At 41.9% G+C, this 15514-nt stretch overlaps 1 protein-coding gene across 3 annotated transcripts in view; it reads left to right on the top strand.

Annotated features, from left to right (window-relative positions):
* Positions 1 to 11698, top strand: part of EXPH5 (exophilin 5) — a 37103-nt gene extending 25405 nt beyond the window's left edge. For all 3 annotated transcript variants that reach the window (XM_062615307.1, XM_062615308.1, XM_062615309.1), the window contains 3 exons: positions 251 to 299; positions 1869 to 1995; positions 3870 to 11698. In XM_062615307.1, coding sequence (XP_062471291.1) covers positions 251 to 299; positions 1869 to 1995; positions 3870 to 9181 — 5488 coding nt within the window. In that variant the 3' untranslated portion in view covers positions 9182 to 11698. The remainder of the gene's footprint in view (positions 1 to 250; positions 300 to 1868; positions 1996 to 3869) is intronic.
* Positions 11699 to 15514: the final 3816 nt, after the last annotated feature.

Raw genomic sequence — 15514 nt, forward strand, 5'->3', positions numbered from 1 at the left:
AGTAGGCTGAGTTCACTCTTGGCTGTGCAGCTGCAACATTTGCAAGCTGACAAGGCCAAACTGAATGGTACATTTCCCCTGCATTTTACTGTTAGCAGGATTTTTCTGAGGGGGGAAGGATGGTTTCTTCATAGAGGAGTCTTTTTTTCAGGTGCTTCTCAATAGTTGTTAAACTGCTGGATATTTGCTACCTAGTAAAATTACATTATGCTCCTTTTCAAACCCAACATGTAAATCCTTCTGCCTATAGATGTGACAGTTCTGCTAGCCCATCTTTGAAAGTGGAAGAAATGGCAACGGTAAGTAGCTTATCAACTTTATTGTTAGCAATGTTTAAACCACAGATTTTTCAAAACCTAGTCCCCTTTGTTTCGGCTGTTGATATAACACCTGTTTAAACAGTATTCTTGCAATTCTTGTTTTAAACTGAGTAAAGTGTCTTGTGTTGTGAACCTGTTGAATGGAGTAGAATGACCTTGCTCTGTTAACTGTACAAATGCAAAGCTTTCCTAGGTAAGCCCTAAGTCTAGCTCTGATCACATTTCAGTTCTTTCTTAATGACCGAATAATTGCATGGATAGTTTCCTAGGCCAAAACCCTCACATATTTTGGCAACTGTAACCAACCTGCAAATAGGTCCAAACTCACACTGAATAAATGATCTAGAGTATTTACTCTGTTTCTTTTCATTTGTGCAAGGGTGAAAAAGTAGCTGACTCAGGCAGGCAATAAGATAAGAGCCTCTCCTGCAACATTTCCATGAGCAGAATTACTGTGTAAATATAAATTTTGACAGTAGGAAATTATTTTTGGCTGAATGTTCCATTTTATAATCACAAGCTCAATTTAAGGGTGAAAAAAACAGATTTATTTCTGATGTAATTTAAGTGCATGCTGTTGAAATAAACAGATTTCCTCCAAGGATGATATTTGTTAGTTTAATTACTTTATTACCCTGTATTACTAAGGTGTCTTTCCTCCTCTTCAATTGTATGGTATAACCACAGAGGGGACTAAGAAGGTATACAGTATATAATCAAACGTATGGAGGAGGTAAATTGGCCACCTCCTTTCTCTCATATTTCAAAACCAAAGGGATAATCTATATTAATATATGACTGAACAAAGATCTTATCAGAGAATCATGCCTATTATATAAATAGACTATCATAGCTAGACAAGTAAAATATTATGGATATTGAGAACTGAAAAGTAGTAAGGGGTTTTATTTAAAAAAGGAGGAAGAGTCTCAGCTAAAATATATCAGCAGTTCAGCAATTGTCTGCGCTTTTACCATCTGAGACTGTGAGCTGAGAGAAATATGGATGGCACAGGAACCTCTCCGTTTTAACATATAAACTAGACTCAGATGGGGAATAGGATGACATTTTTCTTGCTACTAAGGTAATTTACCACAGCCCCCTAAAGTGCTGCCTTGCAATGCAAAAATAGACTGTGGTGTTAAATTATTCAATCTCTGTTGGGAGGTGAGTGTGCGAACTTTAAAATGTGCTGGTTAAGAAATGGGTGATTAGGAAAAACTGAATTAAAAGATACAGTGCAGTAAGGATGCACATGGTGAAAATAAGCGAACTATGCCCCTTACTATTTAAGGTCATTATAATTCATGTATTGAAAACATGCTACAGAGGACAAAATGAGCCAATCTCCTAATTACATATGTAAATGTCTCTAAAATGCATGCAACTTTACAATCCTCAGTGCTGTATTATAATAATACTACATTTAATGGACCCACAGAGAATTTACTGACTCTGACTTGTAACACAATTTGTGATGTGACATGTGAAACATGAACTGAACTCACATGTAGAACTAAAATCATGTTGCCTTACAATTTCTAACAGGCTGAAATGTGCAATTCCCCAATGGCAACTGAAATAGATGGTCATACTTTTGATGCAAATCAAAATGAAATGATGGAGAAAAGTACACAGGAATGGAGTGAACAGCTAGAGAAGGAGTTTTTCAATGGTGAGTGTGTGTCCTTACTTTGTTCTGATATTGTTGTTACCAGAAGTGACTGTGATGGTTGGTCTCAGAGCATTCTCTGTAAACTCATAGATTAAAGATATGGCTATTACTTTGTACAATAGTGGCTATTTTGATGGCTTCATATCTACTGTATTGTATTGTGTGTTGTGTACAGTGTATTGTGACACTTCAGAATATGTCACTGGTCACTCTTAGAGTGTATTTCATCTCATACTGATGCAGTTCAGAAGAATCACAACTTAAGAGCATACACTTCTCTGCTGATTCTGACAGGAGCCCATATTGCTTCCTTTACATGCAGACATAGAATTATGTAAGAATGTCATCTGGGTTTGCTCCACGCATAGTTTTGATAATGGTGAATTACAGGGCCTGGTTTTGTGAATTGTAAAGCCTCAAACCACAGAAGCAAAAGGTACTGTGGCATTCAGTTAGCTTTCTGGGAGCCCTTATAGAATCACACAGAAGTTGTTAGTTCTTTTTTGTCTTCTCACTGCTGGGAAGCAAGGCAAGATCAGACTCAGCCTATGGGAGTACTGAGGTGTTCTTCCGTAAACTCTTTCAGATCTGTGCAAACAAATGTTCATTAATACTACTTTCTACCACCCAAAATTACAAGAAATCAGAGGTTGAAAGCATGATTGAGAAGCAGTGGGTGAGTTGGCAATGCTGGAAGTGGAGAGCACTGCAGGGTGAACCACTGCAGTGGTTCTTCTGAAACACACACGTGTCACTGCTTTTGGGTGTCAGTCATGTGCACACTTGTCCACTGACAGACTAAACCTGTACATAGCTTAGCTGATGTCCTCCAAACAGAAGACTCAGAAACAGATCATCTTTTTTTGTTGTTCTAAGCTGACTCTCTCAAGAGTCTTCTCTCTTCTGTGCTAAAGAGAAACTTAGAAGAAAGCTAAATTTTACTACTTTCACATCACCTTTTATTCCAACTATACATACCTGGCAGTGCTTTCTTAATGATTCTGTACTATTAGCACAGATCTGTAATGACTGATCAGTCAGTCTTTTTTATTTATATGAATTAGGAAATGCTGTAGCAAAGCAGCCATGTCCATTTGTGGTTATATTTTACATATGCTATTTTCAAAATACGAAAGAATACAACTAGTGAAGGCATAATAGTTGTTGCCAATAAAATACTTTAAATACATTGCTGTCAGTCTTATGACTGAACATCTTGGTTAATTGAGCGGTATAGTGTTTAATTCCAGTTCATGAGACAAGTTACGGGTTCCTAACTATTTAATTACACTTTTATATCAAAAAAATGCCATTTTTCAGTGCTCATTTTAAAGTAATAATCTACAGTTTAGCGGAGAACTTCTTTTCTGAATGAGACAGTGAACATGCCAGGCAACTGAATATGTTTGTTTGCTGGTTTTCAGGATTCTGTGTTTTCTTACAGTTGCATCATAACTGTGCTTTATGAACACACATAAAGGTCCATGTCTCCCTAGTGAATTCTCTTCAGTGATTTTTTGCTTACAAACAAGATTTGGAAAGTTTACACACACACACGTGTAGTGCATAAGTAAGAATTCAGACTTCAATTTGTTTTGTTTTCTTTTAAATAGCGTAAAGACTAACATTTACATAAAGAGCAGCTTTAAGATCAGTCACAGAGCAGCACATTTTTTTCCTTGCAGTCATAATGGGTGACTGCTGACAGGTCCTGTGGAGGAAGAATGTGTGGTTTGGGGAGGGTTTTCAAAGCTGAGAAGCTGACTCTTTTAAACCTAGTTCTGATTATTAATTGTAGTGTATGAAACTTCTAAACTTAAATAGTCAGAAGATTATTAAACAAAACCAACCACTTTTTTTTTTTCCCTGTACAGTTCTCAATGATCTGGATGACCAGCTGGCCCAGGAACAAGCCCAAGACCCATTGGACAGGACAGTTTCTACTAGCAGTGCATCAAATGTCCAATACAGTAGTGCATTACCTACCCTAAAGAGGCAGACTGCTAGTAGGAGGCAATGCAGAAATGACTGGAGTGACATGCCTAGCACATATTTCCCAGATGGACTGAGAACAGTAAGAGCCAAAGATGAACACAAGATTTTCATCAGACCAAGGAAATTACATAGTGCATACATAAACTGGCACCAGACAGCCTTTCAAGATGACTACAGATACAGTGATCCAGTTGATGGAAATCCTCATCTACTAAGCAGCAGGCTGCCTTCTGTTTCTTTTGGACGTTCTTCAGAAGGTAGCTTATATCCTCCTTCCGTAACTCACAACAGTGGATTTAGGCACAAGAGTTGTATGAACAGGGATACAGCTGGCAGAAGTTACTCTGTATGTTCCCTTCGGAGATGTCTATCATCAGTATCTTCTGACCAGCTGTCAGGATGTAGTTTACATCCATTGGCAAGAGAGACCAAGAATGGCTTTGTACCAAGATTTGGTCGACAGAACCCAAAGAGAATTCCTCTGTCTTCTATTGTATGGAACAACACACCAGACTCCCCTGAACAAACACCAACCCAAGAAAAGATGTTTAGAACCCAGTCACTGATGGAGTTTCATGCTACAGACCCTGGTAGATATTCCAGCACTTTACAAGAAACCAAGAAATACGGATGCTACCACACAAAACACCACTACAGAAGATCTATTTCAAGCAGTAATTGCTTTAGTAGAGTTAGTTGCCCTGACAAAGCTACTTCTCCATTGCCCTTTGATAACTGGGAAAATTATCCATTATACAAATCAGAAAACAATCTCTCTAGATCCTACTATAGAGACACTTCTTCTCACGGCATGTTGTATGCAAACCAAAAAAATTCTCCTTATGGAAAAAGAGACTGCTATCCTTCTTGGACTGATATTCCTCAGTACTACAGTGATGAAGCATTTCTTTCCCCTGATGTCAGCTTCGAAGCGATGATGGCCAACTTAAATGAGCAGCAGTGGGCACATACAAAGAATGCCAAGTTTGGTTCACAGCGCCTGCAGAATGATTTTCACATGTATTCTCCAGAAAATCTGAATATCAGAAGGATAACAAGAAGTGCAAGTAGAACTTTTTCAGAATTTACTGAGGGCTGTCAGCCTTGCCTAAGTTGTAACTCTTCAGTTTCTTCATGTAGTACCACAACTGATGAGTCAGTCTTTCCCGATTTGAAGGATCAAACAAAACCTATTGGACTGAACAGGAATTCAGTTGACATTACACTAAGAAGCACTAAAGCAGACTTTACACAACTAGAAAAGGTTGAAGGTATGGAACTGCCAGATGAAAACATGCCACTACAGTCAGTTTCTCAACAAGTACATACAAACTACATCAACAACCAGAGTTTTCCCTCTAACAGCCCTGCTTCTGCCACGTTACAGAGTGATACATCTCTCTTTAACACAGTGAGATCAAAGAGACAAACCCAAGTCACTGCCAGAGGAGATATTGCAAAAATATGTATGTCAAACTGTGACAAAAGAAATGTACAAATGAAGGGAAAGGATTGCCCATCCAGCAGTGTGTTCAGACAACCTGCCTGTATTTTAATGGCTCATGAGAGCAGAAAGGAACCTTTTCTTCCAAGTCAGAAAGACTGGGAACATAATCTGCACTATGCAGCAAAAAGAGAGAGCATCAAACAGGATAATCGGAGTACAGAAGACATTAACCGAGCTACTCCAAAGAGACGCTCCTCACTGCTGAATGTTGCTTCTGCTCCATCCACTGAAAAATTAGCAAACTGTCAAGGCATGTTGTCCTGTCCTCCTGAATGTTCATCTAGCTCCTCACAAAGCTCTCCACATACACTTTCTCATAAAGACAATTCTAAACGTTTGGGAACACTAACTAGCTCTTCAGTAAATGGCACAGTTACTGAACCTCAAGCAGAAGGTGGAAAACCAGCCCAAGTGAGCAGAATATGCGTTACTGAAAAGATTGCACAGAAAACGCTGCAAAATACAGGCACTTTAGTTACTAAGGACTGTAATGGACAATTCACTACCAGTTCTTTACAAAATGGTAATTCTGGAAATACTTATATGCACAGTTTTGATGGAGACACCAAGACCTCTGATCATAGTTTAAGTTATTTTTGCCTTGAAAAAGAAAGTGGAAAACTAAGGAGTAATTCACCTTGTACTGAAAGGTTTCACAAGAAAGACAGCTTGCTGAGACACACAAGTAGCTGCAGCATTACTGGCTCCCCTAGAAGAAACAGCCTCAAATCTCCTGACCCACTTGTTATTTATTACACTTTACCCAGAAAATCAGCTAGCATTGCTGGTAGTATTATGTCAGATACACCCATCTCTTTACCTAGAGAAAGCAGAATAACATACAATTTAAGGTCTGAAATTCCACGTAGAGCTGATGCCTTTCATTTTAATCAAAGAGATGTATCTTGTTTAGACTCAAAACATTCCTTTTTAACATCAGCATCATTAAATGCTGTTACAAATAACAAAGAAAAAGGTTACCCCAGTCCTTTAACCAAAAGTCCTAATGATTCAGTAAGTAGTAACACATCAGTTGAACTGACAGATAGATGTAAACATCTCAGCAGAAGAGAATCCTCTGTGTTTTCAGATTGTAGTGACAGGGGAAATTTTTTGCAGAAATACAAAACTACAAGCACATTTACAGTTTGTGTGGATGAAGATCATGTCAAGTATCATGAACTGGTTTCGATTTATTACACGTTACCACGGAGGCATTCAAGAACATTTTGTAACCTCTTTAGAGATAATCCAGAAGATGCAGATTTACCTTGTCCCAAAGAAAATGCTCATTCACCAAGAATGCAAAACAAGAAAAATGAAGGTCATGTGAGTTTAGCAAATATTTTTTCCTTCAGTGCTGTGGGAAAAGAGGTGCCTTCATATTCTTCTGACCAAGTATCTTCAGCTCTGGTCACACCTCAGAATTTAGGAGCTGTTGTTGATAGTGAGGAAGAGAATTCCCACTTATCTCCTAGCTCTGAGAAGATACGTACTTTGATGAGTACAGGACATAACAGGAAAGATAGTTCAGCAGATACTTCATTGGCAGAAAATGACATGGTGACACAATCCACTGCAATAGTGGTTAAGTCAGGTAAGGCCATTTCTGATGCTTCAAGCAGCCAAAATGCAGAAACATGTCTAAAAGAAAAGAAGGAAATTTTACAGACAGCCCCACCACTAACGTCCACTTTATCAACCCCTCCCAAGCCGGGCAGGCATTTAGAGAATCCTTTGTATTCTACTTCAAAAAATAGAAATATAATACAGAAGGGAAACTCTGAAAACTGCTCTCAGGCCCCTAAAGTGAACACCAATAAAACTCTGAACAGTTTACTCCTCCATTCAGGAGAGAAAAGTTCCCCTGGAAGGAGCAGTAACACAGAGCGTGCTGATGTGCCACTTCCTCCTGCAGAAGACAAGTACAGGGATAGCACTGAAGTCAAACACAGAGTAAATTTCCGACACCAAGCCAGCCCTCTGTATAATAATAAACATAGTGGACTACAATTAAGGGCTGACAGTTCAAGAAAAAATGCAAATGATTTAAAGTCTTGTAGCAAAGTGCTTTCAGGGTCTCAGGGCAAAGCATCTGAGGTAAGCACAGCTCCCAGTGCTGATCCATCACTTCAGCTTGACAAAGTGGTTAGTACAGACACAGATGAAGTAAAGAATTCAAAGATTAAAAAAGAGCAAAGCTCACAGGGTGTTCGGATGGGTAAAGATTATAGTGGTTTGCAAGAATCAGAAAGGCACAGTGAAGGCAGCCTGAACATGACCTGTAAAGATAAAGTCCTCAGGATAACACAAGATGAGAAGATAACACAGAGTGCAGAAGATGAGAACAAGCTTCTCTCTGACTGCACAAGAGGCAAAGTCAAAGATATAGAAAAAAGGAAAAACAGACCTTCAATTAAAAATAAATTGGCCGCTGTTTACAAAACAAGTCGAAAATTTTCAAGTAAAAACTTACCCCCCAAACCGCACATAAGTAACATCTTTTCACAGAATGATGGAAGTGCCTCTTCTTTAGAGGCCGACATGTCCCTTAACTCATTGATTCCAGCGGATTCCCATCAGCCATTCCTGCAGTCGAACAACAAAAATCAGAATCACAGTCTGGACTCTGATAAGAATATGCCAAAGCCAAGAATAGCTGAGAATAAGAAGACTGAAGTTCAGAATGATCCTTCTTTGCATGTTAGTAACGCCAAATGGAGGTCTTTTACAAGCTCATACACCCAGAAGGAAGCCATCAGTCCCAAAAAAACTACAGTGAAAGTAGAAAATAGGCCAAGTCTTACAACCCTCTTTCCAGATAAAGCAGTAACCACAAGAAATAAGAATTCCCAAACACTTGATCTCAGGTTAGAAAGCAAAAGCCAGCCCGTTTCTCCCAGTGCTACTACATCAGATGCTCTGGATGATGAGAAGAGAAGAGCTAGCAGTCATGCCTGCAGTCCTCCCTTGCTGCTTTTAACCGACAAAAATTCAAACACCTATGTAAATAGTTGCTTGCAGGCAGACACATATCCAGAGCAAAACTTGACTTCCCAGACAGTGCTTGGTCAGTGCCAAAACACCTCTCAGCCTGCTAGCTTAAAAAATGCTAACTTGCACAGTTCTCAGCTGCACAAGAGTCACGCCAAAAGTCAGCGTGAGCGTCACCTCTCTGAGAGTATTTGTGCTCCCGATTCCCATGCGACCTTTGCCTCAGGAAGCAATATTCTACCAAAAGAGGGCATACATGGGAAGAGATTTAAATCTTACTCAGAGTTGTTGTCTTGTGACGAAAATGAAAACTGGGCATCAGATGATGAGAAAAGTTACAGCACTAGAAATCTGATGTATCCTTCTGTTGAATTTGGTATATTTGGCAAAGAACAACAGTTGGCTTTCCTGGAAAATATCAAGAGGTCACTCACAGAAGGGCGATTATGGAGACCTTGTCTTCTTAATAACCCTGGTGCTCTCAGAGATGGAGAGACCCCTTCTATAAACAGGGCTGAGCTTCTGAGCTCAAGTTCTGCTGGGAGCAAAATGTCATCAACTGCTTCTTCCCCCCGAGAACCGACTGATATCTATCAGGAAGACCCAGCAGCTTATTCAGACTCAGACAGTGATACCACTACTGATGATGAATACTACCTAGATGAGGTAGATAAGGAATCTGAGCTATGAAGGGCCCATGGTACTAAGATGGCACAATAGCTCAGTGGTTTCTGGGCAGGCAAAAACATGTAAAATACTTCGAGCCAGTTCTTGTGCTGCTATAAATTGGTACAACTTCATTAGTTTTGAAGAAGTTAGTATGTTATGTTAGCTGAGCATCTGACTTTTGTATTAAATATGTGGCTTCACCATTGTTGTTTCTCTAGCAGGGAAAAAGAATGTTAAAAAATCCCTTCCCAAAATAATAGAAGGTAAACAACTGTGGAGCTTTGAGCAGTGTAACTCCAGAGATGGCTTTCCTCTGAGTCAGCAAGCAGTGGTGTAGGCTCCTGCCAGCAAAGCAGTGCTGGAATGGATAAATTCTAGCTTGAGCTACTTTTTCTTACAGGACTTAACAGAAAACCAAGAGTCTACTTTGGTGGAATTACTGTTGCCCTGTTTTTCCTCATTTACCAGATCAAGAATGATAATGCCAATCCATCCCACCCAACAAATTCCCCTGCAGAACAAAACCTGTTCCATTTTCACAGCATATTCTCTATGCATGTTCTTTTTCTGCATTCCTGGGAAGCACAGCAGCAATGTCCCTGGTGGCGTTGTTCTGACGTGCAGATGAGGCAGATTCCACACCAAAATTTTTCTCCACAGCATTGCCAGAGCAGTGAGCCATATGAGTTACAGAACTGCTGCTAGTGCATGGGAAGCAGCTCAGTAAAGGGCACAGCACTGCAAAACCCACCAGAATTCCTAAGGATGTTAAGAAACACAGCTGAGCATGGAAATCTGCTTTTCAGACATGAGAGATTCCTAATGGCACAGCTTTGGTTACGGCTGAAATGAACAGCCAAGATTCCTGCCTTTGATTTAGGAACAGATGCGTTTGGGTTAATAATCCAACACTTTAAACCATGCAAAATGTAAAAAGGTTTGCCCTATTTATTTCCTATATAAGCTTCATGGGTTGAATCCTAAGCTGGCCTAGTAGTGGGGAGACAACCATAACCAACACATCTTGCAATATCCCCAAGTTCTCTTCTGCTCAGCTGGGCTCCTTCAGGGCAGCACCACCTGAACTGGGTCACGACAGGCTGCCAGGTTTTTACGCATGAATGAATAAGAGTAGCAAGAAATGCTCTTTGCCTTTTGCTAAAGTACCATCCCTTTTCAGTATTTTTCAACCACTCCTGCCGTCACCACAGTACTTCTACCCTTCAAACTGAACATCTGTAAGCATTTTCCAGTGGCTATTCTTTGGCCACACTAATAATGTAGCTCAGTAGCCAAAACTCATCTCTGACCATTAAATTTCTAACTAAGCTTTGATCTTTTTGTTATGCAAAATCAGAGTGGCTCTCTGAGCCAGAAGATAGTATTTTTAAGTAATTACGCATTCACTTCTACTTTATTTCTAATTTCACATGTGGTCTAAAATGATGACCCATATTTTTTTATATGCTTTTTAATTCAATAAAATTTCTGTAGAACATAATTGTATTTTTGTAAATTGAAGGACAGAATGCTGGTATTCTAAAATAATATATTTTACACAAAACAAGCAATGCTTGTATCACTGACTGCTCCACAAGAAACTAAATGATGAAAATATTATAGTGGGTAACTGGTATCCTTATTTTTTTTATACTGTAAACTTCGTTAAAGAAGTGGGTCTATAGTTCATATCTGTACCAATATGTAAGTATCTTTATACTGGGGTAATTTGTCTGTTGTTGCACATAAAAGGACTAATATAAACTATGTATTTATAGTCAGAATTGATCTCTATGACGTGCCTGTTCTGTAAGGATATAAGCTGGAAGGAAATTTCAGTTTGTAAAACGTGGTATGCTAAGGAGAAATGTCTTTCTGTAAGCAGCTCTATTCTATACATACAGGATTCTGTAGAGTAAAACAATAAAACCAGCTGAATATCAGTGATGAATATGTGCTGCTGTACGTTTCTGCAAAATACATTAGTCCAAACCCTGGGAACAGCAGCCTACATAAGGTAAAGAATAATAAAATAAATGTTTACGGGGCAATAAATGGTCAGACACCTTTTCCTGACTACAAGGGGACAGTTTAGAACATTTTTACTTGGAAATATTTTCTACCTGTTCAACAGAAGTTGGATTAAGTTCTCACCTTGTTGGCATACTTTTTTTTTTTCATTTGCTATGCAATCTATGCTATGTAAGTACAGCGAATCAGGTGCCTTGATTTAATGGAAGCAAGTAAAAATTGCTTTTGGGCCTGTATCAGTTGTGAAGGCTGCAGCCCTTTGAAGATCTGTAAAGTAATATTTACACTGAATAATGGTATTCTGTAAAACAGTCATTTGTGTGAAAACACAGAGGAAAATACCCTTTGAATAGCAACCAGCTCCATTCCGTTCATCAGAGCTGGGTTTTGACGCGTTCACTCTTCCAAGCTTTTTCCTTGGCAAAAGTATATTCTATAAATGTTCATAATTTATAGGAGTTTCATATTTAAAAGTCTTTAAAATAAATTCCGCATTCAAATGAAAAATGTATCGGTACTGTGTGTATTTTTCACTTGCTGGACATGCCACAGACTTCAAGGGGGGCACCAGCCTGGCTCCATTGTGCACCTGCATGGCACAGGCCTGCCTCATGCAGGGGGAGGATGTGCTGCCTTAGCCAGGTGCATACTGCTGCCTTCTGCTGTCCTGCCAGCTGAGGAGTCCCCAGAACACCAGTACTATCAGTGGCTGTATCTTTACAATAGACATATAAACCAGCCATATGCCTACAACTTGCCTCGAGGAGCTGATACTCCAGGTAGGGGCCAAAGGTAGTAGTTGATGAGCAGGTTTACAAGGTGGTGAGCTCCATGTGAAGATCACTTTAGCTGGAATTAGGCCTGAGTGGAGCCTGGCTGCCACGTGCAGCATGGTGACAGGGTGTGAGACTCACCACTGCCTTTCAACCTTAATTACTACAGCCAGTGAATGTGGCACCCGAGTTCAGTGACGCAGTCCCTCAGCCTGGTTTCAGAAGGAAACATGGTTTGTGAGCTGAGGCAGTGTTTCTGTCTGGATCTCTGTTCATCTATTAGGTGTCCCCAGGTGACACGAGTCACCTCTAACATTTCTAACATCTAACATCTCAGTGACATTTGAAAGAAGGGACAGAAATCTCGTGGTCTCATCACAGGGCAGCTCAGGCTGGGGAGGACCTCAGGAGGCCTCTGCTCCAACAGCAGCTTGGCTCTGCGGTCAGATCAGGCCACTTCATCCAGCTGGGGCTTGAAAATGTCTGAGGATGGAGACTAGACAACTTCTTGGGGCAGCCTGTGCTCTGCCTGACTGTCCCTATGGGGGACATGTGTTACAGGCTGAGCCTCTCTTCTCTCAACTTATGCCAGTTGTCTCTTGTCCTTTTCCTCTGTGTCACCTCCTCACTGATCACCCCAAGGGCAGCTGGGGGCTTCTGCAAGGTCCATCCCCTCTCCAAAACCATCTCCGCTCCAGGCTGAGCAAGCCCAGCTGGCCCAGCCTCTCCTCACACAGCCAGTGCTCCAGACACTCCCTCTCAGTGGCCTCCCCAAATTTGATCCACTTTATCGATCTGTCACACTAGGGAGCCCAAGGCTGGATGCAGTATCTACATGTGGTCTAGCAAGCACTGAGTGGAGGGGGATAATGACTCCTCTTGACCTCTGGCTCTGCCCTGTTCATACAGCCTAGGATGACATTGGCTTTCATTGCTGCCAGGATTCTCTGGTGGCCCATGTACCCCTCACTGCCCACCAGGGAGTTCAGATCTGAGGCCCCCAGCACAAGAAGACAATGGACCTGTTGGAGCAAGTCCAGAGGAAGTGACAAAGATGATCAGAAGTTGGAGCACCTCTGCTGTGAAGACAGGCTGAGAGAGCTGGGCCTGTCAGCATGGAGAAGAGATGGCTGCAGGGAGACCTTAGAGCAGCTTCCAGTACCTAAAGGGGACTACAGCAAATCTGGAGAGGGACTTTTTACAAGGGCATGCAGTGACAGGACAAGGGAGAATGGCTTTAAACTGACAGAGGGGGGGATTTAGATCAGATATTAGTAAGAAATTCTTCCCTGTGAGGGTGGTGAGGCACTGGCACAAGTTGCACAGAGAAGCTGTGGCTGCCCCATCCCTAGCAGTGTTCAAGGCCAGGATGGACGGGGCTTTGAGAACTCTGTTCTAGTGGAAGGTGTCCCTACCCATGGCAGGGGGTTTGGAACTAAATGAGCTTTAACATTTCTTGCAAACCACTCCATGATTCTATGATCTCCCTACAGCCTTGTCTGACCAGCCTTGGCCCCTGCCAAGCCCAGTCCCATGTGCAGGCTTATGTCCCCAGGGCCCTGCAGCCACCCCAGAGCTGGGTCTGACCGCAGTTCCCCTCACAGGCCTGATCCTGATCTGCAGATTGATGTCACTGCCTGACCTCAGCCCTGTCCTGTCCCCACAAGCCTGCTGGGTGATGTGGCCTCTCAGCTGCCCCACAGGCTGTCTGCCACATGTAGGGAGGGCCCTGGTGAAGCCCTGCTGCCAGCCGGTTCTATGCTCCTCACCCCATTCCCCAAGGAGCAGCCTGATCAAAGACTTCAGTCTCATGCTCTGCCAGTGACGAGGGGCACAAGAAGCCAGGAGAGAGCAGAAACAGGACATCTGACCCAAACTACCCAAAGGGGTATTCCATACCAGAGCACGTCAAGCCCAGTATATAAACTAGGGGGAGTTACCCAGAAGGCCCAGATCACTGCTTGGGTCAGGCTGGGTATCGGTTGGCAGGTGATGAGCAACTGTATTGTGCATCACATGTGTTTATTGGGTTTTATTCCTTTCCCTGTTAATTAATACTCTAAATAAAGAATAAATCATAATAATAATGCAAGGTTCTACACCTGGGTTGGAGCAATCCCAGGCACAGCTACAGGTTGGGCAGAGAAGAGATTCAGAGCAGCCCTGCGGAGAAGGACTTGGGGTGTTGGTCAATGGGAAAATGAACATGAGCCGGCTTCAGTGTGCACTCCCAGCCCAGAAAGCCAACTGTATCCTGGGCTGCATCAAAAGGAGCGTGACCAGCAGGTCGAAGGAGGTGATCCTGCCCCTCTACTCTGCTCTTGTGAGACCTCACCTGGAGTATTGTGTGCAGTTCTGGTGTCCTCAACATAAAAAGGACATGGAACTGTTGGAACAAGTCCGGAGAAGGGCCATGAGGATGATGAGGGGACTGGAGCACCTCCCGTATGAAGACAGGCTGAGAAAGTTGGGGCTGTTCAGGCTGGAGAAGAGAAGGCTGCGTGGAGACCTCATAGCAGCCTTCCAGTATCTGAAGGGGGCCTATAGGGATGCTGGGGAGGGACTCTTCATTAGGGACTGTAGTGATAGGACAAGGGGTAAGGAGTTAAAACTTAAACAGGGGAAGTTTAGACTGAATATAAGGAGGAAATTCTTTCCTGTAAGGGTGGTGAGGCACTGGAATGGGTTGCCCAGGGAGGTTGTGAACGCTCCATCCCTGGCAGTGTTCAAGGGCAGGTTGGATGAAGCCTTGGGTGACATGGTTTAGGTGAGGTGTCCCTGCCCATGGCAGGGGGGTTGGAACTTGATGATCTTAAGGTCCTTTCCATCCCAAACCATTCAGTGATTCTACGATTCTATAATATTTTTTGCTTTATTCCAATTATTAAATTATTAACTCAACCTGTTTTTTTTTCCCAATTCTCACCTCCCATCCCACCAGGAGGTGGGGAGTGAGTGAGCAGCTGCATAATACTTAGTTCCAGAATGGGCATAAACTATGACACATCCATAACTCCATATGTGTTTTCTCTTGCCTGTTGGGAGTATCACACATGGTATGTCAGTGGAGATCTGTGGTTATTTGAAGTGAGGGAGTTTAGGAGACTAAAGACAAAAGCAATGAGGAAACCAGACTTGATAATTCCACTTTCAAGGAACCTGTTTTTCACGGTCTGTATGTACAGAGACTTGAAGTTCATGTTATTCAAAACCATGCAGCATTCATTTGTGCTATCATTGTTTTGCATGTGAAAATCCAGCCTTACACGGAAGCTTGATTTAATTCTCCTACAGCCTTGGAATCCCCCATCTACTAACACCCTGGAATACTTCCTAGTAGAGCAAACACTTCTGGAAAAATGATACAACAACCTTAGGAGATGACTCATGGGAGGTTTCCCCCATTCACTTGTATTCCATCACTTTAAATCCATTGCTTCGGTACTTTAAATCCATTACATTTTCTAGAGAATAATATTATGATGCCTCTTTCCTTGTCACCTGGCATTACCACCTGGTGAGAGCCACTGGCAGCTTCTCACCCTGAGAG

This window comes from Pezoporus occidentalis, unplaced genomic scaffold (genome assembly GCF_034315485.1).
Source record: "Pezoporus occidentalis ecotype Australia unplaced genomic scaffold, CSIRO_AGI_Poc_V1 ctg18, whole genome shotgun sequence".
In the NCBI taxonomy this organism is placed as follows: domain Eukaryota; kingdom Metazoa; phylum Chordata; class Aves; order Psittaciformes; family Psittacidae; genus Pezoporus; species Pezoporus occidentalis.